The following is a 22,516-nucleotide window of genomic DNA, read 5'->3' as shown; positions in this document are numbered from 1 at the left end:
AGCCTGGGCAACAAGAGTGAAACTCCATCTCAAAACAAATAACTCATGCATATTTATTTACATAACTGTGTGGTGTAGTGGACAGGCTCAAACACAGGTTTGAATCCCTGACTTCTACCACTTATTAGCTAGTGCCCTAGCTGGAGGCCCAAATCCCTTAGGAGAATGGCGTGAACCCGGGAGGCGGAGCTTGCAGTGAGCTGAGATCCGGCCACTGCACTCCAGCCTGGGCGACAGAGCGAGACTCCGCCTCAAAAAAAAAAAAAAAAAAAAAAAAAATTGGGACAACACTGTTGGAAGGGAATCAAATTATAAGAATTACCTGAAAATAGAATCATTAATAAATGGTAGCTATCAATTTAAGTATATTAACTGGTTACTGTGGCAATATATATAATTATAAAATCACCATCAATCCTTTCATTCATACATTAACACATATCACTGGTTTAATTCATTGAAAGCAAATACTTTTCCCTTACTCTCCTTCCAAGATTCCACTTAGGCTGGTTACCCCAAATGTAATGGAGAAACATTAAGTGTCACTTTTAAACCAGTCTTTAATTTTCAATTCAGGTGTGAGGCACATATATACACACAAACATTAATTTAAGGAAGCAAGAATGTAGAATATAAACATGTACGGCAGACACTACTTCATGTATTTTAAAACTTACTTTGAATTAACTTCATTGTTTACATGTAAAAGAAAAATATCATTCACTTATACTTCCACTTCCCTTTAAAGTATTCTCAAATTGTATTTCTTGAAACTCCAATAGAAAGCATTCTCTCTTAATCATGGCAAGGGGTGGGGTACTCATTGGTGACCAAAATCTAGTGACACCATCTTTCATGTTCTTTGCCATACTCTTAAATGCCTGGCAAACAGTAAATATTTACCAGATGAATATGACATTTAAAAAATAGATTTCAAGAGATTGAGATTCTCTAGCCAAGTTGAGGGACTACATCATTTTGAAGCACTCCAGAAGGGGGATGTGATTAAATGTGACTGCATGCCTGGCCTGGCTGCTTGTAGGTACAGAGCTGTGTTAAGGCGTGGGAATAGGAGAGCAATGCCCTAGGGAAAAGAGGGCACTAGGGGAAACAATGGTTGCAGTGCACTGCAGAATGACCAATGGCACCTACTTCCAGAGTTTTCTTTCAACTAAAAAGAGATGGCATTTTCTTATGATTCAGTAACTGCATTACTTACATCAGCAACATTATGGTTTTTATAGATAAGCCTAGGCAACTAGTCTCTATTTACACCATCCCATCCAAACCCAACTAACCAAATTTTAGAACACCATCAGATAGTTTCTTGCATTCAAGACTTCAACTCATAACTCTTTGAACTCGTATTAGATATAAGGAATCTAAGATGTATTATAGGCATTCCTATAATTAGCCATATTTACAAGATACAAAATATTTGGATAAAAAGCAAATTTCATCACATCGTATAATGTACAGATAAGGTTTATAAAGTAAATTAATTTATTTTTAGCACCATATATATAATCCAAACACTGCAAATTAATTTCTTTTCAAACTCAAAAGATATTTTTCATTAATCATGATGGCACATCCTCTCTCTCAATAAACGCAAATGCTGTTTTATGGGCTGTGTGGTAATAGTTTAACATTTAGTAATTGATGATATAAAATTATTTTCTCATCAAGACTAGGCTGTATTTCCTTAAAAAAAAAAAAAAAAAAAAAAGCTCAGGTTAAACAGCCAAAAATTTGTGATTATTATCACAAATAATCCAAGATTTAAATAACCAAGGGCCTCCAGAGGCCCCTGTTCTTCCTTTTGCCTGTCTAAAATTCAATGGAATATATTAAGTGTTAAACTGGTATGAAGAGGTGGAACTAAATTCTTTGAAACACAAGGTAGAGTATCACTTTTTACTTAAACTTGGAGTCCTTTACATTTATATCTGCTATTCAAAAAAAACTAGACAAAGACATCTAGATTTAGATTAACATGAACTATCAAAGGGATTATTTTGGATCATTAAAGGAAACTTAACAGTAAGCCTTCATGTACCAAATACTAACATTTAAATTAATTTCAAAATCTATAAAGGTATATAATTATTAATTTGCAAAGGAGAAAACTGAGGCTCAGAAGTTGCACAAAACCATGGAACTAGTGGAACTGAGCTTTAGAAACCAAGGCTGTCCTCCTCTACTATACATTATTTCTCCTCAGTACACAATAATAAATTGGTTCAAAATTATCTAGACCTTTAAAAAGTATATAATGGAAAGTGCTTTTAGTATTAAAACAGTTTTCATGAATGACCCTAACAAATTTTGTCTAAAAGCTTACTAAAATGCTGACATCATTTATAATCCTTCATTTATTTGTAAAAAGATGAGGACACATTTTAAGTGAAGTGCAATTCATTTGTTTTCTACAAAATAAGTTAATTTTAAGCAAAACAATCTCAATAATGATAAATGCATGTCATTATTTATTTAGATGTTTCAGCTCTCGCACTAAGTTTTTACAAGCTGGTGAACACTGACAAAATTATTTCTCCCACAGAACTATAACCACACATCCCCAGACAGTATAAATATATGGTTGAACTAACATTAATACACATCACCATTTTATCAATTACATAATAAAACAAATTATCAAGTATCCAAATATTAAGTTACACAGCTCAAAAGGCATATAAAATATTAGATGTCTGCTCAATTCATTAGCAGAAACCCATTTCTTTTTTTGCAAGAGAGGTTGGGAAGGAAAAAAAAAAATCACACTTTCAAACAAAAATAAGTTGGTAAACACGCTTCTGATAAGTATGGAAAAAAAAATTACAAGAATTTCAGGAAGTTTATGATTACAATAACAAAGCATCTCTACCTTTTAAAAAAATATTTTACTAAATTAAAGAGCATATTCTACATGTTCTGCACAAGACAAAGGCAACATTTTGCTAAAAATAATTAATAGCCCCCTCCCATTCTTTTCTCAGGCCCTCCCTGTTAAGTTGCACCTCAGAGTGCAAACATTAAATTAATGTAAGGCTTTTTTGTCTGAAGACATTAAAGACATGTGCTTCTGTACAATGTAGATTTTCAAAATGGAGGTTTTTTTTAATAACAGCACAAAGTGAGATTTATAGAAACACATTAAATAATCACTGTAAGACTTGGTAAAAAAAAAAAAAAAAAAAAAAAATTCAATGGTTAAGCAAACCTGATGTATACCGGTATGAATGTGGGAGATGTAAACATAAAGTGAGCAGGCAAATAACCATGTAGGCCCTACTTTCAATGTTTGAAATGAGTGAAGGAATAAACCATATAAGGTCTAGAGTGTTCATAGTTCCTGGGATTTTAGTTCTGTATGGTACTAAAAATATACAAGTATTGTGCTGGGTATTTTGGCACCTAATCTTCCTAAATTTCTTATGTATTGATAAGATTCTGGCATGGGAATAGATTTAAACAAGTCATAACTCAATACTCCATGATTTTGGGAAAGGTCAATTGATACAAATGACAAGCACATTTTATACGCTGACAGCAAGAATCTTTTGCCAAGTATCCAAATAGGTTGACTGTAACCCAAATACAGAGGTTGCCAAATCTGTCTAGCTTGTGGCCTGGTAAAACTGCCTTTCAATACTCCTATGGAAGCTTCATTAGACTTACTCACTAAGCCAACATGTTGGCTAATATGTATAACAAATTAGACTCTATCTCAAGTTCCACTTCCAATAGCATTAGGCACCCCAATTTTATTGAATGCAACAGTTGTTTCTATGACCGTTGGAATCTTTGAAACGCAGCCGCATTTTAGGACGATACTTCTCCAAATACAAAAGTTGCTTGCTGTTAAAAGCTCCACGCCGCTTTCTGGGAGGGGGAAAAAAAAAAAAAATGAAAGAAGGCAAAAGCCCCCTACAGTAATATTTAGTGTCTTATGGACAACCATCACCTTTCTTGTGGCAATTTATCTTTTGATTAATTAGGCTGTGACCTGATGCAGAAATGAATATGAACAGGCACATCAGTGCAAATGGAAAAAATCATAAAAAGTTAATTTTCCATATATCTTCTTTTGAGTATTAGTTATAATAGTCAACTCACAAATCCATTTATATGTAAGTCCAAGAAAAGACAACTAATTTATAGTGAAGTCAGAAGTTGCCTCTGGTAGCAGTGAAGATGACTACAACAGCCACAAAAGTATATTCTAGAGCACTCAAAATATTGTGTTGTATTGGATGGTTAATTTGACTGTTACTGTCAACTGGTCTCCTTTAGAGACCTGTGCATTTTATTGTATCTTTAATTGTATCTTAATTATACCTCAATAAAAATACAAAATAACAACCAACATATTCAATTAAGTATTTAAAGCAAAACAATAATTCAAAAACTCTTGTTGGATTAGAATCTTAATAATATAAGCATCTGCATGAAATGCAAAAAAGAATGTAGTATCTTGATTTCCTGGTTTTAATACTATCTCAAAAAAAATCACGATTTGATGGGCATTCAACAAGGATGTTGAACACTGACATTCAACAAGGAAATGAAAAGAGAATCCATTACTTACTGTCTTATGAATTGTACTGCATCTTCGTATTTCATTCCACCTTCAATTAATGCTAGGGCAACAAGTACTGGAGCTCTGGTAAGGTAAGAATTTTGATAAATACTTTTTTCAAATTCAAATCTTCATAAATTTATTTCTCCAAACACTCCCCAACTCAGAAGTATCATTATCTACCACCCTTCCTGTTTAACTAATACCTATGACAAATGTTGACTTTATATTTAAAAAATTATAAGGATGTTTCAAGTTTCCGTATTTTCATTATCAACCCAGACTTTTACCTAGAATCAAATTGATAAATTCATTTACCTCCCAAGGCCTGCAACGCAATGAACAGCAATACAACAACCAGGTTCTTCACGAAACTTAATTTTTACAAGACTTAACCAGTCATCAACAATCTGGTTGGACGGTGGTGCACCATCATCAAAAGGCCAATCCTAAGTCAAAAGAATATTTAAATATTAAAAATTAAATATCTAAAATAGATCATTAATATAAACACTGTAGTAATAATTCTAAATTTCTAACATGCAAATGTTTTCAAAAGCACTCTCATTTTAATGTTTAATCACATCTTACTAAACCTTGTTGTCTACCAAATGTGACTAAATGCCCAATCTTTACAAAAATGTTTCACAACTTCAAATCCTTGCTTAGCTTTTCACCTTTATTTAGAAATTACGATTCTGCACAATAATATAATTTTTTTTTTAGCTTTTTGAGGTCTATTTATGACTTAAATAGATATTTGAATTTACTATTTGAATAAACTTTTGTAGCATAGCACCATAAAAACATAGGAACTGTTAAATACTTACAAGAACATGGATACCTTCTTTCTCCACAAGAGTAGTGTCATAAGTTGCTTCACACACTCTTACTATTGTGGTAACTCCATACTTCTTAAGTTCCTGGATAAAACATACATTAAAATAATCTTAATGTTTAACCACATCACTATTACTCAACATTTTATATTCTGATCATCTCTGATCAGTAAGTATGCTGGTTAACAGAAAATCATTTAAATAACGAGAGAATCTATTTATGTTTAACACAAAAGCAAATTTTGTTTTGAATGACAGTGCTAGAATGTAAAAAGAAAAGTTCTAAATACCATACATATTTTTAATAAACTGGAGAAGTTTTCTTTTTTTTAAATGGTGTGCCCCCTTCATACACTGAAGTTGTTTATAGTCATGGTAATACCAGATTGGGATGAAACATTAACTAAAAGGGGCTAGCAGCAATGCAGACAAAGGTAAATATAACTAAAGGTATTATTTATAACTAATTGAGTAATCTGACTTGACTCAATTATACTCACTCCTTAAACTTTACTCATTTGAAGTACATAGAATGAAGTCTTAAATACAGTAAAAAAGCCCACATACCATTTAAAACTACAGGCTTCAAAATGCATTATTACTAATTATAACTCTCCTGACATTACACACACACACACACGTATATATATAGAGTAACAAAAATTATATATTATATATATACACATAAATAAAATATATGGTAATAAAAATTAAAGTACCATTAAAGTATTTCCCAGCCAGGCGTGCAGGCTCACACCTGTAATCCCAGCACTTTGAGAGGATGAGGTGGATCACCTGAGGTCAGGAGTGAGACCAGCCTGGCCAACATGGTGAAACTCCGTCTAAAAATACAAAAATTAGCTGGGCAAAGTGGCGCACGCCTGTAGTTCCCCTGACCCCCCCACCAGCTACTCAGGAGGCTGAGGCAGAAGAATTGCTTAAACCTGGGAGGCAGAGGTTGCAGTGAGCCAAGATCACGCCACTGCACTGCAGCCTGAGTGACAGAACGAAACTCCGTCTCAAAAAAAAAAAGTATTTCCATATGTTCTGAGAGGCCTATTTGCTGTTTCTTAACAACTGTAGGTATTTATAAAGTAAAATGTGTGCACATCCTGACATATTATTCAGCATTCAATTCCTTTCTCCTAGTAAAAAGAAGCAGGTAGAATTTTGGCTACGTAGCTACCATTAGGAAGGAACAGAATTTGTAGTTGAGGGATTCTAAGCATCAAATGGGGTCCAAGACCAACCAACTTTGGTTTATAGCATTAGTCATTAGGTTAAGCAGATATATAAAAAATCCATAAATGGCAACCTTTCCCATGCAAATTTCTTGCAAGATAAGTAAGAGTTATACTATTTTACTGTCCACATATCAATTTAAGCAAACTCAGGTGCAAGAATTATTAACTCAAGCACATGCCCTTCTCAAAATGTAGAAATATACCTCTAACCTATAGAAGACATTGACATTTATTTCTGGGAACTGGAATTGTAGGTATACCATCTCATATTTTCCAAAGTACTATTTATTTTGTTAGCTATAAGCTCCACTATTATATTGCAATCAATTTAAGCTACTAAAACGTATCAAATCTTACCTCTATAAATTTGTTTAAGGTCGCATTGGTTGGATTGTGTGTAATAAGAAATCTCATGTTCTTGTATGTGACTTCCACAGGAGCTGGGCGGTTCATTCGAGCCATGTTAATTTAGTTAAAAAACACTCAATAGGGTTATGAAATAATTAAAAAAAATCGAATACAGAAATGATGCAAAGAAACTGAAGTCTACTTCAATATACTCCACTTGAAATTCTCAGTGCTTGAGTATGAAGTTGTAAGTAATGATAAATGAAATGAACCTCCTAACAAGAAGCAGCAATTCTTCAATCCAGTAATACTGAGGCCAACAGAAAAGAAGTGCACTGAGGTTTACCCCATTCAGGTCAGAACTCTTGTAAAATGCTCTGTGGATTTCAATTCAACACTTCTGTGTCCAGGATAACCACTCTTATGGGGGCTTCTTGGTGGAGTAGTAATCAGTTTCTACAGTTCACTTGTCTGCATAGAGGTCGTGCTGTGCCTGGCAGTAATCTCCACTGCCCTTCAGAAACTCCATAAATGTGTGACCAAGAACACCACAGAATTGCTGTTTAAAACAAAAAGACAGAAAGAAAGAGAGAATAAGTTATTTTCCAATTCAAAAGAAATATATTAGGGTTTTACACTATTTAAGTACACAACTATCTAAAGCAGGGCCTGAGCCACTTCATCAACTTTTACTTCAATCGCAAAATTCAAGGGGTAAGTACAGATTAAATCAATCAGCATAAAACAAGCAGTCAGATAGATTAAACTGAAATCCATGATCTATTACTAAGATTCCTCAGAAAAGAAAAAAAAGCCCATTGTTACATTTTTGTGAAATTCATATACATACTCATATATATACATATTCATATATATTCTATCTATATAGTTATATTCTATCTATATATAACATATAATTATGATTCTATTAATTATTCCTTTTGATAGTTGTTTTCTTTACTTTGTAATTACATACACAACTTTATGTTGATTTTTCCAACTAACAAAAACATTTTTACACATTAATACAAACTCCAGATAACTCTGAAGTTATTAGTCTTGCATAATTTACTTAACTCATAAACTGAAACATCTTAAGTTCCTTTCCAACTTTATGCTTTTATATCCTTTTCTTAGACTGATTTAAGTGTGTCTATATTTAGAATCTCATTTTATCCTTAACAATCTGTTATCATTCCCATTAAACTGAAGACGAGGAAAATGAGTCTCTGAAAATCAACTTGTTATATGAAATATAAGAATGTATGCTTATGAATTTAAAAAGGAAGGAACTCTCATTTATAACTATAAAGAAAATATTCACAATTTTAATAGTGTTCTTTTTTTTTTTTTTTTTTTTTTTGAGACGGAGTCTCGCTCTGTCGCCCAAGGTGGAGTGCAGTGGCCGGATCTCAGCTCACTGCAAGCTCTGCCTCCCGGGTTCATGCTATTCTCCTGCCTCAGCCTCCCGAGTAGCTGGGACTACAGGCGCCCGCCACCTCGCCCAGCTAGTTTTTTGCATTTTTTAGTAGAGACGGGGGTTTCACCGTGTTAGCCAGGATGGTCTCGATCTCCTGACCTCGTGATCCGCCGGTCTCAGCCTCCCAAAGTGCTGGGATTACAGGCTTGAGCCACCGCGCCCGGCCAATAGTGTTCTTTTGTATTTTAAAACCAAAATGTCACATATACAACTCAAAACTGAAATCCAACTCAGAGAAGGGGGACAAAGGGATGCTGAAGGTGGAAGTGGTAGGTCTCAAAAGTAAAGTAACTATTGTAACCAATAAATATAAACAAATATGAATGTATTTATATTTTCTCTAAGTTCCCCCTTAAGAACTAAATCATTTTATGCCAATATCAAACATTAAACCAATAGTCACAGGATACTTTCTTCTTCCAAATAGTTTATAAAGTACCCGTGTACTTGGGAGTAAAGAGGGCACTAAGTAAAGTATTAATAACAGGTTAACAAGAGCAGTAATTGATAGCCACTTCCTAAAGCACTTCATGTATACTCTCATCACCAAAAAAGTTTTAACAAAAGGTTCCATTAGTTTCTACGCTTAAATGTAAGCATTTGAAGTCTTAAAATTAAAATTCAAATGATCTGCTCCCATTTCCATTTTACACCTTTATTTATTTATTTATTTATTTATTTATTTATTTATTTTTTGAGACAGAGTCTTGCTTTGTTGCCCAGGCTGGAGTGCCGTGGCCAGATCTCGGCTCACTGTAAGCTCCGCCTCCCGGTTCACGCCATTCTCCTGCCTCAGCCTCCCGAGTAGCTGGGACTACAGGCGCCCGCCACCGCGCCCGGCTAGTTTTTTGTATTTTTTTAGGAGAGACGGGGTTTCACCGTGTTAGCCAGGATAGTCTCGATCTCCTGACCTTGTGATCCGCCTGTCTCGGCCTCCCAAAGTGCTGGGATTACAGGCTTGAGCCACCGCGCCCAGCTCCATTTTACACCTTTAAATAGTCCCATGCTAGTTATAGTTTCTAGAACTTTGCTAAATTTTAAGAATAATTCTTATGATGATTACTGCAGAAAACATCAAGTCAAAAACCCAGTCTACTTTTCTGGTAAAACACAGAAATAGCATTAACGGTCATTTATCAAAAGGTCCCATAAGAAAGGTAACTTTCATTATCACAAGTTTATTCAAACAAGCCCTCAGAGGTTACTCCCCCTACTTGGTCAGCTGGGTTAAAAAATTAAGGGTTTAAATTACAAAGACATCACAGTTACAGTGAATAGAGACTGTAGCAATCTGAAAGTAATTTCATTATACTTTCACCCCAAGTTCTAAATATTATCTCTGTAGAATAAAGTGTATTCTGACACTTTCCCAATGACATACAATGATCTTTAAAAGCTTTATAATGACTCAACACAGTATTCTAATTTCCAGGTATTACTTTTCAATTAAAAGCTGATTTGAGACAGTATTTCACACCACTATTTCCCTATTTAACAGCTAAAACTCCTGTTGGCTACAACCTAGTCGGGCCATATCCCTTCATGTAAGTAAGCACTTTGATCAGGAAGCAGAGAAAGCACTATATTAAGAATTCCTTTCCTGAACTGGTTATTTTTACTGAGTGGAGCCACCTAGTGGCTGGGGGGACTCGTCTGTTAAAGCAGTGGTGACGACCCATAGCTTTCTGTTCCGCCCAAGACACTCCTCCATTCTCAATATCCTATCCACAGGAAAAACTATCCATGATGGGGATTTTTTCCCTCCCACATATCAGTTGCATTATAATCACAATCATATACAAGAGGGGAGAGACGGAAAGAGCAATCTCTGTGCAGAAGCTTAAGTCACTATTATACTGCAGAGTCAAGCCAATTAATGTGTATAACTCTTTTGCCAAATAATTCCTTGAATAGTCTGTTCCACATCTACTTAGGTCTTAGGGCACCTAAGAAAGCATGCGTAAAATGCTGCTCACTCTTGGGAATGATCTAGTTTTCAACTGACTAACAGGAAGCACCGCCTCAGGATCTGGATGTCGAGCAGGTCAACGGTTCCAATCGTAACGCAAATCACTTAATACTCGTGGACTGGTAGGGGGCTCCGCGGCCAGAAGATAAAAAACCCTCAGAATTCTGGCTGTGGTTGGCTACTGCTGCCACAAACCAACAGGAGGCAACAACATATTACACCACAGAGTTCAGGAACAGTTCTAAACAGTCCCCGATTAAAAGGCGCCATCCAGGGCCCTTCCAAAATTGGCAGGGGAAACGTATGCTGGTGCCCGGACGGGAAGTCCTTCGCGTCAATGTAACTAACAGTAGCCCTGTCAGTTTCCAAGACGCTCCGACCCAGGCCATTTCTCCACGACTGGCCCAGAGAAAGGACAAGACTAGACTTGTTCCCATTATCACGAGCCCGAGGTGGGGCGATAAATCCGGAACAGCTCGAATTACCAGGTGGAGCCTGGGAGGAGGGCGGGGCGGAGGGCCGAAGTTCTCACCTAGCAGAACCCCTCTCTGGCCCGGGCAGGGGTGCAACTCGCGGAATGCCCCCGAGGGCCGCCGCCCCGCGCACGCGGCTGTGTGCGCCCGAGCACGCCCGCTGCGCCCCCTCTCTGCGCCGCAATCACGGGTTCGCGCCGCGCCTTCAGTCAGGCGCGGGCGCCGAGGCCATTTTGTCTGAGGCTCGGGTCCCGGCCGTCGAGCACAGGAGTGTAGCTGCACCCAGTGGCTGTCCCGCGCCCACCCCGGAGCTCCGAGAAGCTCTGGGACCAGATCGTTACCACCCGTGCCAAGCTGTCCCGCCTACCCCACGCCCGCCCGGATCCGGAGGCGAACCCGCCACCGCCGCGCCCTCCCCGTATCCGGCTCCGCAGTGACACGCGCAACCATCGCCCCACCCCGGGCCACGTCTCCCGCTCCCAGTACAGCCACTCTCCTCCGGCCGAACAAAGAGGCCCCGGGACGCCGCGGAGCCTGCCATGCCCGGACGGGTCGCGCCAGACCAAAGGGCCAAGGGGCGGAGGCGGCGGTCACAAAGCGGCTTTTGTGCCACCCACCCGACCCGCTGCGGAAGCCGAAATTACCCCCGGCCGCCGCGCAAGCCGGACCGCGCCGCCCCCGTCGCCCCGGGCTCGGGAGGGACTCAAAAGCCTGTGCCTCCGGCGGTCAACCGCCACCCTGCAGCCCCGAGGGGCCCGGCGTCTGCCTCCGCACAGCCGGCCGCAATCGGCCGGCCACAGGGCCGTAACCAGTCCGCTCCCACCCGGGACCCACCGGAACTGCAACCCGGGGCAACCTGGAGGAGACGCCGGGCTCCGAACAAAGGCGACAGCAGGGATAGGGGGGCCGGTCGTGGATTCCCAACCCGAGAGGCGACGATGCGACGGCTACTCACAGGAATATGTTTACTCATTGAAGATTGTGGCCTAATCATACAGCCGGTCCCGAGGCGGCGGCGACACAGGCGGTGGTGGCGGCTGCAGGGCAGGAGGCGGCGGTGGTCGTGGCGGAGCGGCGGTGGCGGCGATGCAGGCGGCGGCGGGGGCACCAGACTCTACCATGCAGTGAGCGGCTCGGAGCAGAGCGCGTAGCCGAGCCGGCCCGCAGCCGAAGGAGCCAATACACGCGCCGAGGCGCCCTTGCGTCACAAGCCCTCCCCTTTATAACCGGTGCGACGTGCAACCCTCCAGCCACCAATCGCGGCCTGGAACCGCGGGCCGGGAGACCACAGGCGGGGGCGGAGACCCGCCCCCCGCGAACGTCACTCCGCGGCGGCCGCCGCCGGTGTGAACCGGTTGATGAATGGCTAAGCGCCGAACCGGAGCATCCCCCGGGCGGGGGAGGGAAGGGGCTGCCGGGAGGACTCCGGGATGCAGGAAGCCTGAGGTTAAGAATGGGTGGGAGCGAGAGAGATTCCGATCTATCGACTGGAAGGACTCCTGCTGCAAACCACGTTTCTCATAATTAAAACCATCCAGGAGTGCACACATGTCACATGAGGAGACTCGAAGTTTGCCTGAATCGTAAAATGCAATCCCTCTAGGGCTGGAACCGCGTCTCAGTGTCGACCCTATTTTCTACTGCCTTAACCACGGTCATCTTTGCCAGTGGTTTACCTTGGCACCTGGGCCCCGAGTACATTCGTCATCAAATAATATTTATGTCGCACGACCGCTGTACCCGGTGACTCAACAGCTTGCATGCCACGGCCTTAAGCTTGGTCAAGATGAATTCTTGTCCCTGGGGGCGCTTTCAAGCGGGGAGAAACTTACCTTCGCAAAACTTAATGCTATAGAAGATGGGGAGAGTATCTTTTGATGCAGACGAAGCCCTGTGCTCCCTATATTCTTTTTTTGATCACGCCTCTATACTACGTACGCGTGCAACTGCAGTTGGCTCAATTGTGGCATTTCGAAATCACATGCATCCTTTGTACTGCTGCTCACTTGATATGTTGTCTCAGATAATGAAAGGTTAGGAAGTGCTTAAAGAAAGTGTTTTGAGAAATTAAGAATCTTCGGCTTTGTCAAACACTGATGTAATTCTTTGCGTCAAAGCTAAAGCTCTTCTTTATGTTCGTTTTTTTATGTTCGTTTTCAGTCCTCTTTTACTGACTTCATTATTTAAGCCCCTAAGAAATAAAGTCTTATCGCAGTTCTGTGCCATACAAGGGCAACTCTGTTACTTATAATCTGAAAACTCTTTCTCCTCAGCTCTGGGGAAGGAGTAAACAGGATCTTTACCTGCTTTTGAAGAACTCAGTTTTCCACTAACACTGAAGCCTTTTGTTTGTTATTTTCACTGAGTATGAGATTGGAGAGGTCTTTAGGGATCAAATTTTGTCCTCTCTCAATGCGCTGCAGCATCCTAGGATTTATTTAGAGACTCTGGTTGTATAGTTATTCAACTTTCTTAACACTGTAAGTAAAATAAAAACTTTCAAAAAACAAAAACAAAATCCTGGGCCAGACTTTCAAAGGAACAAAAACTAATCGTCATTTTGAAGAAAATGACTCACCTAGGACACATTTTAATCCATTAAAATCAAGGGAAACTAGCACACTTGAGAAATATGTCCCTTTACAAATAAATGATTTAAAAAAGTAAAGACTTTAAAATCTTAAATTCTAAAAAAATAGAGCTTAAAAAAATCTTGGGTGGTAGGGGCAAAGCTAAGCAGGCTGGGGAATTCAAAGTCAAAAAGGGACAGATTTCATCATATATAAGAACTAAAAACTTTTATATGGCAAAAGGCTTTTGACAAATGTTAATTTCACACTGGGAGAAAATATTGGTGATACTTCATGGATAGGGTTAATATAAAAAGCTTGGCCAATGTAGATAATAGTGTAGTTAAAAAGCACATATTCAATCAGCCACTCTTACTCCAAAAGTTGGCAAACACACATAATTGGAATAGTGAAACTTTTTCATGTAATGGCATTTCAAAAAATACGTTTGGTGGGACAAGATATAAACTCAGCAAATGATTAACAGAGCCAAATCTGTGTTAGCCAATTTTCTTGTAGAACTTGTGATACAAGTTGTGAGCCTTGTGATCCACAGATCCTGTAATTACCACAAGCAGTGCTGACATGAAGTATCTAGTCAGCTATGCTCATCAAGTTCTAAAAGCTCTCAAATTCTCAAGTGGCCTGGGGGTCTTAGCCTCTCAGACAAGGTACCATCTTATCCTACGATGGAAGTAATATATTTAAAGGATGAAAAAATAAGGCTTTTGCTGTTGAGAGAAATGACGCACTTTATTTTATTTTATGTATTTATTTGAGATGGAGTCTTGCTCTGTTGCCCAGGTAGGAGTGCAGTGTCACGATCTTGGCTCACTGCAACCTCAGCCTCCTGGGTTCCAGCGATTCTTCTGCCTCAGCCTCCCAAGTAGCTGGGATTACAGCCACCTGCCACCACACCTGGCTAATTTGTTTGTACTTTTAGAAAACCCCATGTTGACTAGGTTGGTTTTGAACTCCTGACCTCAAGAGATCTGCCTGCCTCAGCCTCCCAAAGGAAAGGACACATTTTAAACAAGACGTAAGTGTGGTCTTACTGACCAGTCCATTAAATGTTCCTGCTTCTTTGTCAGCTGCCATTGTGGTTCACTGCTATGCTGAGGGTGTCTGCTGTATTGAGTTTAATACTTTTAAGCTGCAGATTCTTGGAGAACAGTAGAACATCCCAACATTGGTCAGGAGACTCCTGTGATCTGAGGACTCACTAACCCTTACAGACTTGCACTCAGAGCATTAGCACCTGTACTTTTTTAAAGTGTGTCTCTAACAAACTTGAAACTAGTGCTTTCAGACATCAAAAAGTGAGAAAACACCTCTAAAAGTCAGTGCTTACTCTGAGCTCCAGGAGAAGCTCTAATATAGAGGATTTTCCCTCCTGCTAAACAAGATTCTCGGCTGGAAGTTACTTCTCTCAGCAAAACATGTGTCCTTGACCTCATCACGATAGGCAGGACTTTCTACTGACAATTCAAAACATAAGAGCCAACAGTTGGGAAATAAGACTAGAAGAATATTATAAGGAGGTTGAGCGTAGTGGCATACAGGCTCATGCCTGCAATCCCAGCACTTTGGGAGAACAAGGTGGGTGGATCACTTGAGGTTAGGAGTTCAAGACCAACCTGGTCAATATGGTGAAATCCCATCTCTACTAAAAATACAAAAAATTATCTGGGCATGGTGGCAGGCACCTCTAATCCTAGTTACTTGGAAGGCTGAGGAAGGAGACTCACTGGAGGGCCGGGAGGCAGAGACTGCACTGAGCTGAGATCGTGGCACTGCACTCCAGCCTGGGAGACAGAGTGAGACTTCATTTCAACAAAAGAATATTATAAGGAATGTTTTTATGGAAGATTAAAGACTGCAGAAGGCAAGAGTGCAGAGGAAGACTGGCAAATCTTGATGAAGAAGAACAGAGAAATCTTTGCCAGAACAGCAGATCTAGTAAACATTGATTCCATTTATACCAAGTTTACAAAAGGAGTAAAGGATTCCTTGATTTTCAGTCTTCTCAGATTGGTTGGGGCTACAAGTAAGTCTGATAAAAACATTTAATATAGCAAGAGTAATATCATTGCAATGATAGATTAAATGGGACAATACCAACCTAGAAAAAGACACTAGATTGCAAGATATAATGACAAAGATATAATGACAGTCTAGCAAATATACTTAGTAGAGGCAAATACCCCCATGGGCCATAATCTAGTAAGTGTCTGGATACTGGTGCAGAGGGTAAGTTCCCATACCCATATTTAACAAGAGTCCTAAAAATTCAAGTATGCCATGGCTACTGTCAGCATTGTTAAACTTTATTTCCCTCTTGCTGTTTTAGAACAGTCTATTTTATATCCAATTAATTTTCTTATATGATTATTAAAATAAATATGTAGTATACAGGCATGCCTTCATTTATTGTGCTTTGCAAATACTGTTTTTTTTTTTTTAACAAAATGATGGTTTTTGACAGCTTTTTGTCAAGCAAGTCCATCAGAGCCATTTTTCCAATAACATGTACTCATTTCATGTCTCTGTGCTACATCTTGGTAATTCTCCCAATATTTCAAACCTTTAAATTATTATTATATCTGTTATGTCAACTTGTGAACAGTGATCTTTGATGTTACTATTGGAATTGTTTTGGGCCACCACAAACTGTACCCATTTAAGATGGCAAACTTATTTGATAAATGTATATATTCTGACTGCTCCGCTGATCGGCCAGTCCCTCAGCGAGACATGGCAATACTGAAATTAGGCCAATTAATAACCCTACAAAGGCCTCTAAGTGTTCAAGTGAAAGGAAGAGTCATTCATCTCTCACTTTAAATCAAAGCTAAAAATGATTAAGCTGAGTAAGGCAAGTTGAAAGCAGAGATAGACTGAAAACTAGGCCTCATACCCAAAACAGTCAAGTTGTGAATGCCAAGGAAAAGCTCTTGAAGGAAATTAAAAGTGCTACTCCAGTGAACACAGGAATGATAAGAAAGTGAAACAGTCTCATTGTTGATAAGGAGAAAGTTTTAGAGTTCAGCATTCTCTTAAGTCAAAGCCTAATCCAGAGCAAGGCTTTAACTCTCCTCATTTTTATGAAGGCTGAGAGAGGTTAGGAAGTTGTAGAAGAAAAGTTTGAAGATAGCAGAGGTGGGTTCATGAGGTTTAAGAGTAGAAGCCCTCTCCCTAACATAAAAATGAAAGGTGAAGCAGTAAGTGCTGATGGAGAAGCTGCAGCAAGTTATTGAGAAAATTTAGCCAAGAACATTGATGAAGGTGGCTACACTAATTAACAGATCTTCAATGTAGACAAAACAGTCTTACATTGGAAGAAGATGCTATCCAGGACTTTCATAGCTATAGAAGTCAATGCTTGGCTTCAAAGCTTTGGAGGACAGGCAATTCTCTTGTTAGGGGCTGATGTGGCTGGTGACTTTAAGTTGAAGCAGATGCTCATTTACCATTCTGAAAATCCTAGGACCCTTAAAAATTATGCTGAATCTACTCTGCTGTGCTCTATAAATGGAAGAACAAAATCTGGTTGACAGCACATCTGTTTAGCGTGGCTCACTAAATATTTTAAGTCCACTGTTGAGACCTACTGATAAAACATGATTTATTTAAAAATACTATTGCTTGTTGACAATGCACATGGTCATTGAAGGGCTCTGATTGAGATGTACGAGGAGATTAATGTTGTTTTCATGCCTGCTAACACAGCATCCATTCTGCAACCCATAGATAAAGGATTAATTTTGACTTTCAGGTTTTAATATTTAAGTACATTTTATAAGGTTGTAAGTTGCCATAGATGGTGATTCCACTGATGGATCTAAGCAAAGTAAACCAAAAACATTCTGGAAAGGATTCTAGATGCCATTAAGAACATTCATGAGAGGAGGTAAAAATATCAGCATGAACAGGAGTTTGAAAGAAGTTAACTCCAACTCTCATGGATGACCTTGAGGGGATTCAAAACTTCAGTGGAGGAAATCACTACAGATATGGTGGAAATAGCAAGATAATTTGAGTTAGAAACAGAGTCTGAAGAGGTGACTAAATTGCTGCAATCTTATGATCAAACTTGAATGAATGAGGAGTTGCTTCTTATGAAGGAGAAAAGAGAGTGGTTTCTTGAGATAGAATCTACCACTGGTGAAGATGCCGTGAGCATTGTTGAAATGATAAAGAATTTATAATATCACATAAACTTAGCTGATAAAGCAGTGGGCGAGTTTTAAGAGTACTGACTACAACTTTGAAAGGTGTCCTCTTGTGTGTAAAATACTATCAAACAGCACTGCCTGCTACAGATCAATTTTTTGTGAAGAGTCATCAATGCAGCAAACTCCAGTGTCTTATTTTAAGAAATTGCCACAGCCACCTTAACCTTCAGCAACTACCTCCCTGATCAGTCAGCTGCCATCATCATTGAGGCAGGATTCTCCAACAGCAAAGATTATGACTTGCTGAAGGCTCAGATGATTGTTAGCATTTTTTAGCAAAAGTATTTTTAAATTAAGGTATTGCAGGGTACCCGTTTCCCCCACTTCCTTTCTGTGTCCTGACCAAAATCACAGTGACCCACCAGCCGTAGCCATAGGTTTTCCTCAGCTGGCTTGAACCCAAACCAGCTTGAACATTCCCAGGCACTGATAATAGTATCTAGGTTTACTGGAAAGAAACTGACCCCGACCCTTTGCCAAATTCCTTAAATTTTCATGTAAACTCCATCTTCTCACCCCCTGACTACAGACTTATATGGGTAAAACAACCCTTTTCTCTTGCTGTCCATCACAATGATACATTGCAACACCCTGCAAGTTTCTTTAATAAATGTTTTGGACTGATCACTCTGGCATTTGGAGCTTCTTTCTTTGAAACCTCAAACCAGCCCTGTCTCCAAATGGTTTGGGGTACTCTCTTGTAGGAATTCTCCTGCCGCTGCTTTTAAGGCAACTCCAGCTATGGGTTCAGTGGGACAAAACAGGTATGTACATTTTTTAGACACAGTGCTATGCACACTTAACAGACAACAAAGTAGTGTAAATGGGAAACAAAAAAAATGCATGTGGCTTCCTTTATTGTAATATTTGTTTTATTGTGGTGGTCTGGAGCTGAACTTGCAATATCTCCAAGGTATGCCTATGCTTGAATCTCTATGAACATATAATTTGCATTGCTTAAATATTATTCAAAACTAAAACATGCTCTATGTTAAAAAGTGACTTAATATTCTTCCTTGAGACATTGATTTAAAGTTTTAAAGTTTTATCAAAAGTCTTTTGAATAAGTTTTGATGAATAATCAAAACGCTGTAGCAGTGCTACATCCTAATTTCAGTGGGAATTTTAGACACAGAAATTTCCAATGAGCAAATAAACTTGTCACAACAAGCCTTTTAAGGAATCTGGCCTAAAGACAAAGTCCAAAGGTCAATAGCTGCCTGTGGGCTACTGTGTTTTGTTCAGAGTCAGATATATAGAAACAGTTACCCACCTAGGAGGGTACTACAGATGTAAATGTTTATCTTAATAAATGAATCCTGCTGCATCAGAAGTAACATCAAGTCATCAAATCAAACCATTTGAGGTAATATTTTTTCTGTAAAATTGATTAAGGCAATTTTGAACAACTTTTTTTTTTTTTAAGTCTATTTTAAGAAACAATTCTCTTCAATCAATCTCTATTAGGCCCATTCTCTGTCCCTTATTTTTCATGTCTAATTGTCATCAATCTAAATATAAACCTGAAAGTTGCCTAGGTAGTCTCCAAATCAAATGAGAATGTGTATTCACATTAGTAATTCTGCCGCTTAATATAGTATTTACTTCTATAGGAGCTTAGTATGCATGTTAAGGACTTAGTATACGTATTAAGATGTAGGCAACACAGTCAGACCCTGTCTCTACAAAAGAAAAAAAAATTATCTGGGCATGATGGTGCATTCCTGTAGATGTAGCTCACTGGAAGGTTGAAGTGGGAGAATTTCTTGAACCCAGGAGTTTGGGGCTGCAGTGAGCTGTGATCATGTCACTGCACTCCATCTGGGGCAACAGACCAAAGACCCTCTCTCTCAAGGAAAAACAAAAAAGAAATGATGGACAGATTGATTAGTAAGAGAATACTTTTCATTTGCATGCTGAAAGTCACCATTTCCTTGGGGCACTGAATAAAGGATTTATTATGAATCTATAAATAACTCATGACTGATTTGCCTACTGGTACCTGGAGGAATCTGGTTTGAGAAGACTCTTCTTATTTTAGTAAATTTGGTGAAATTTCTGTTGCTGTTCTATAGCCTGAATAAAAATCATTTGGGAATTGAAAATCAGGAAGGCCACAGTCTCCATGTGATTGTTTAGAACATGTTGAATTATGCCACAGTCTGAACTGAGGCAAAAATAGCTTAGGAAAGGAGAATTTAATCTGGCTAGAGAAAGGGAATGGAGTATAAATAAATTTTAAAGGTTGGATATGCATGCTATGGCAAAGCTGTCACTTGACAGGTTTAATTTACGGAGTTGGCATTTAGGCTGCAGATAATCCAGACAGACACTGACCTAAGCAGCATTACTGGGGCAGGCCTTACATAAGGAGAAATGTTGTTGAACAATTTCCTGCAAGCATAATAATATTTATTTAACAAAAGCTACAACAGTCATGCTTTTTTCCTATCCTGACACAGTTGCTTTTTAACTAGGGATGTTCAACAAACATTGCTATCTTCGTGTATTTCTATAGCTCCATTCATGGTTGGAAGATACTGAACAAAAGAGAAAATGAGTATAGAAGCCTTTTGAAATTGTTTTTTTTTTTTTTTTTTTTTTGAGACAGAGTCTCGCTCTGTTACCCAGGCTGGAGTGTGCAATGGCGCGATCTTGGCTAACTGCAACCTGCATCTCCCGGGTTCAAGTGATTCTCCTGCCTCAGTCTCCCAAGCAGCTAGGATTACAGGCACCTGCCACCACACTCGGCTAATTTTTGTATTTTTAGTAGAGATGGGATTTCTCCATGTCAGCCAGGCTGGTCTCGAACTCCTGACCTCAAGTGATCTGCCTGCCTTGGCCTCCCAAAGTGCTGGGATTACAAGCATGAGCCATCATTAAATATAGTTGTCCTATAATGTATTTCTTTAATCCTCAGACATATTAATGCACATAATAAATAACCACTATTTATTTGGATTCTATCATATTGCTTTCCCACATAAAATTCTATTAGGGCATCCCATTCCAAGTTTTTCTAAGTTTTCTTTGCAGGGTTCTTAGTCTCTTAATCCCATTAACAACGGTGTTCACTAGAGTTTTGTCCTAGGGCCTCCTGGACTCACTTTCCACTTTACTTGGGGTTTTCACCTACATCCACAGCTGTGGCTGTCAACCTTCCCTCCTTCCCCAGCACATATGTGTTAAATGCCTAGCATATGCCAGGCACTCTGCTATCTTATGAAAAACATAAACATGTTTTCTGCCCCAGTGAAATTTATATACAGATGAGGAAAGACAGAAAATAACAAGTAAATAAGCATAGAATATATTTATAATCTGTGCTGTGAAGGAGGTCAACAGAATGGCTGGGGTGACTTACTTTAGACAGTGAAGTCAGGGGTGGTGTCTCCCAGGAGATCCAGATCTAAATGATGAGAATGAATCACAAAAAGAGGGGGAGGAAGAGAGATATTCTTGGTGGAGGAAATGACAACACAAAATTTCAGGTGGGAGTTTGGTGGTACTCAAGGAGTTGGAAGACCTGAGGGACTGCAGCAATACAAGCAAAGGAAATAAGCCCAGACATCTAGCAGGGACTGGCTCATGCAGGACCTTGCAGGCCATGGAAAGAATCTGGATTTATTTCAATGACAGTGAATCACACCACATATCAGGAAATGTGTTTTAAGAAAATTGTTTTTCTGTTCTGTGGAGAATGGATTGGAGAAGGCCCTAGAGTAGAATTATTTTAACAGGGTGAAACACTTGAGGTGTCCTCCCTTGTCAAATGGAAGACAATGTTGGTGTTGACTATGATCAGGACAGTGGAGTCAGAGAAAGTGGAGAGATTAGAAATATGGAAATACAATGGAGAAGATTTACATCACAAAATGCCTCACTGCCTCCAAATTGTTGTCAAAGGCCAGAGAGATAAGGCCATGATTTTGAGCCTATTTTATGTTGTGGTGCTGAACGTATAGGCACACTGATGAAAAGTTCCATAATTTCACATTTTCATTAGCAATATGTTTGTAAGGAATAAACCAGAAACTTAAAATAAATAAAGGCACTCAAATTATACTTAGAGAAAGACACTATTTCTGAGGGTTTTGAGAATACAGCAGCGGGACTCCTAAAAATTATGTATTTAGGTTTTAAGAGAACAATTAAATTCTTGATAGATTACTGTAACAGCAAGTATAGCTAAAATTTATTGTGCTCTTATTGTTTTCCAAGCTATGTGCTAAACACATATTTGCACTGTTTTGTTGAATTTGTTAGAATACTCAGACTCTGAGATAGAAATTAGTTAAAAAATCAACTCATAGTGGGTGATATCACTTGAAGTATCTATATAATGAAATACTTTTCCGATATTAAAACTATCTTGGTGGCTCACGCCTATAATCCCAGCACTTTGGGAGGCCAAGACAGTTGGATCACTTGAGGTCAGGAGTTGGAGACCAGCCTGACCAACACGGAGAAACACTGTCTCTGTCTCTACTAAAAATACAAAATTAGCCGGGTGTGGTGGATGGCGCCTGTAATCCCAGCTACTCGGGAGGCTGAGGCACGAGAATTACTTGAACCTGGGAGGCGGAGGTTGTGGTGAGCCGAGACCACACCATTGCACTCCAGCCTGGGAAACAAGAGCAAAACTCCATCTTAAAAAAAAAAAAAAAGGAAAAGAAAAACTTAATATCTTTAACATAAAGAAATAATTGTAATATTAAATAAAAAGAAACAACACTATGAAAAAAGAGAAAGAAATAACTAAAATGTTAACAG

The 22,516-nt window shown here is 39.1% G+C and overlaps 2 protein-coding genes across 3 annotated transcripts; both read right to left on the bottom strand.

Annotated features, from left to right (window-relative positions):
• Window positions 1-542: 542 nt before the first annotated feature.
• PTP4A1 (protein tyrosine phosphatase 4A1) lies at window positions 543-7,130 on the bottom strand. Of its 2 annotated transcripts, none has more exons than XM_008013615.3 (5): window positions 7,026-7,130; window positions 5,416-5,508; window positions 4,904-5,034; window positions 4,595-4,669; window positions 543-3,888 (listed from the first exon to the last, which is right to left on the bottom strand). In XM_008013615.3, exons 1-5 carry the CDS (start codon window positions 7,128-7,130, stop codon window positions 3,771-3,773), a joined length of 522 nt encoding a protein of 173 aa, XP_008011806.1. In that variant the 3' UTR covers window positions 543-3,770. The 2 variants fall into 2 exon arrangements, with proteins under 2 accessions (XP_008011806.1, XP_072862217.1); XM_073006116.1 differs by having other exon boundaries at window positions 543-3,884.
• A 335-nt stretch (window positions 7,131-7,465) lies between these two features.
• LOC140708895 (uncharacterized) lies at window positions 7,466-12,537 on the bottom strand. Its single transcript, XM_073006117.1, has 2 exons — window positions 11,894-12,537; window positions 7,466-7,575 (listed from the first exon to the last, which is right to left on the bottom strand). Exons 1-2 carry the CDS (start codon window positions 11,930-11,932, stop codon window positions 7,480-7,482), a joined length of 135 nt encoding a protein of 44 aa, XP_072862218.1. The 5' UTR covers window positions 11,933-12,537; the 3' UTR covers window positions 7,466-7,479.
• Between the last annotated feature and the right edge of the window lie 9,979 nt (window positions 12,538-22,516).

The sequence above is a fragment of the Chlorocebus sabaeus genome, chromosome 17 (genome assembly GCF_047675955.1).
Source record: "Chlorocebus sabaeus isolate Y175 chromosome 17, mChlSab1.0.hap1, whole genome shotgun sequence".
In the NCBI taxonomy this organism is placed as follows: Eukaryota; Metazoa; Chordata; class Mammalia; order Primates; family Cercopithecidae; genus Chlorocebus; species Chlorocebus sabaeus.
The sequence above is the reverse complement of the archived record's forward strand: the minus strand, read 5'-3'. Positions and strand labels throughout refer to the sequence as shown.

Excerpts from the sequence above, each read along its gene's own strand:
- PTP4A1 (XM_073006116.1), bottom strand. The coding sequence starts at position 7,130 with ATGGCTCGAATGAACCGCCCAGCTCCTGTGGAAGTCACATACAAGAAC. Across the intron at positions 5,509-7,025 it reads CCTTAAACAAATTTATAGAG|GAACTTAAGAAGTATGGAGT; the intron begins GTAAGATTTGAT and ends TGTTTTATCCAG. Across the intron at positions 3,885-4,594 it reads GCAGTACAATTCATAAGACA|CGGCGTGGAGCTTTTAACAG; the intron begins GTAAGTAATGGA and ends CCTCCCAGAAAG.
- LOC140708895 (XM_073006117.1), bottom strand. The coding sequence starts at position 11,932 with ATGATTAGGCCACAATCTTCAATGAGTAAACATATTCCT. Across the intron at positions 7,576-11,893 it reads CAATGAGTAAACATATTCCT|CAATTCTGTGGTGTTCTTGG; the intron begins GTGAGTAGCCGT and ends TGTTTTAAACAG.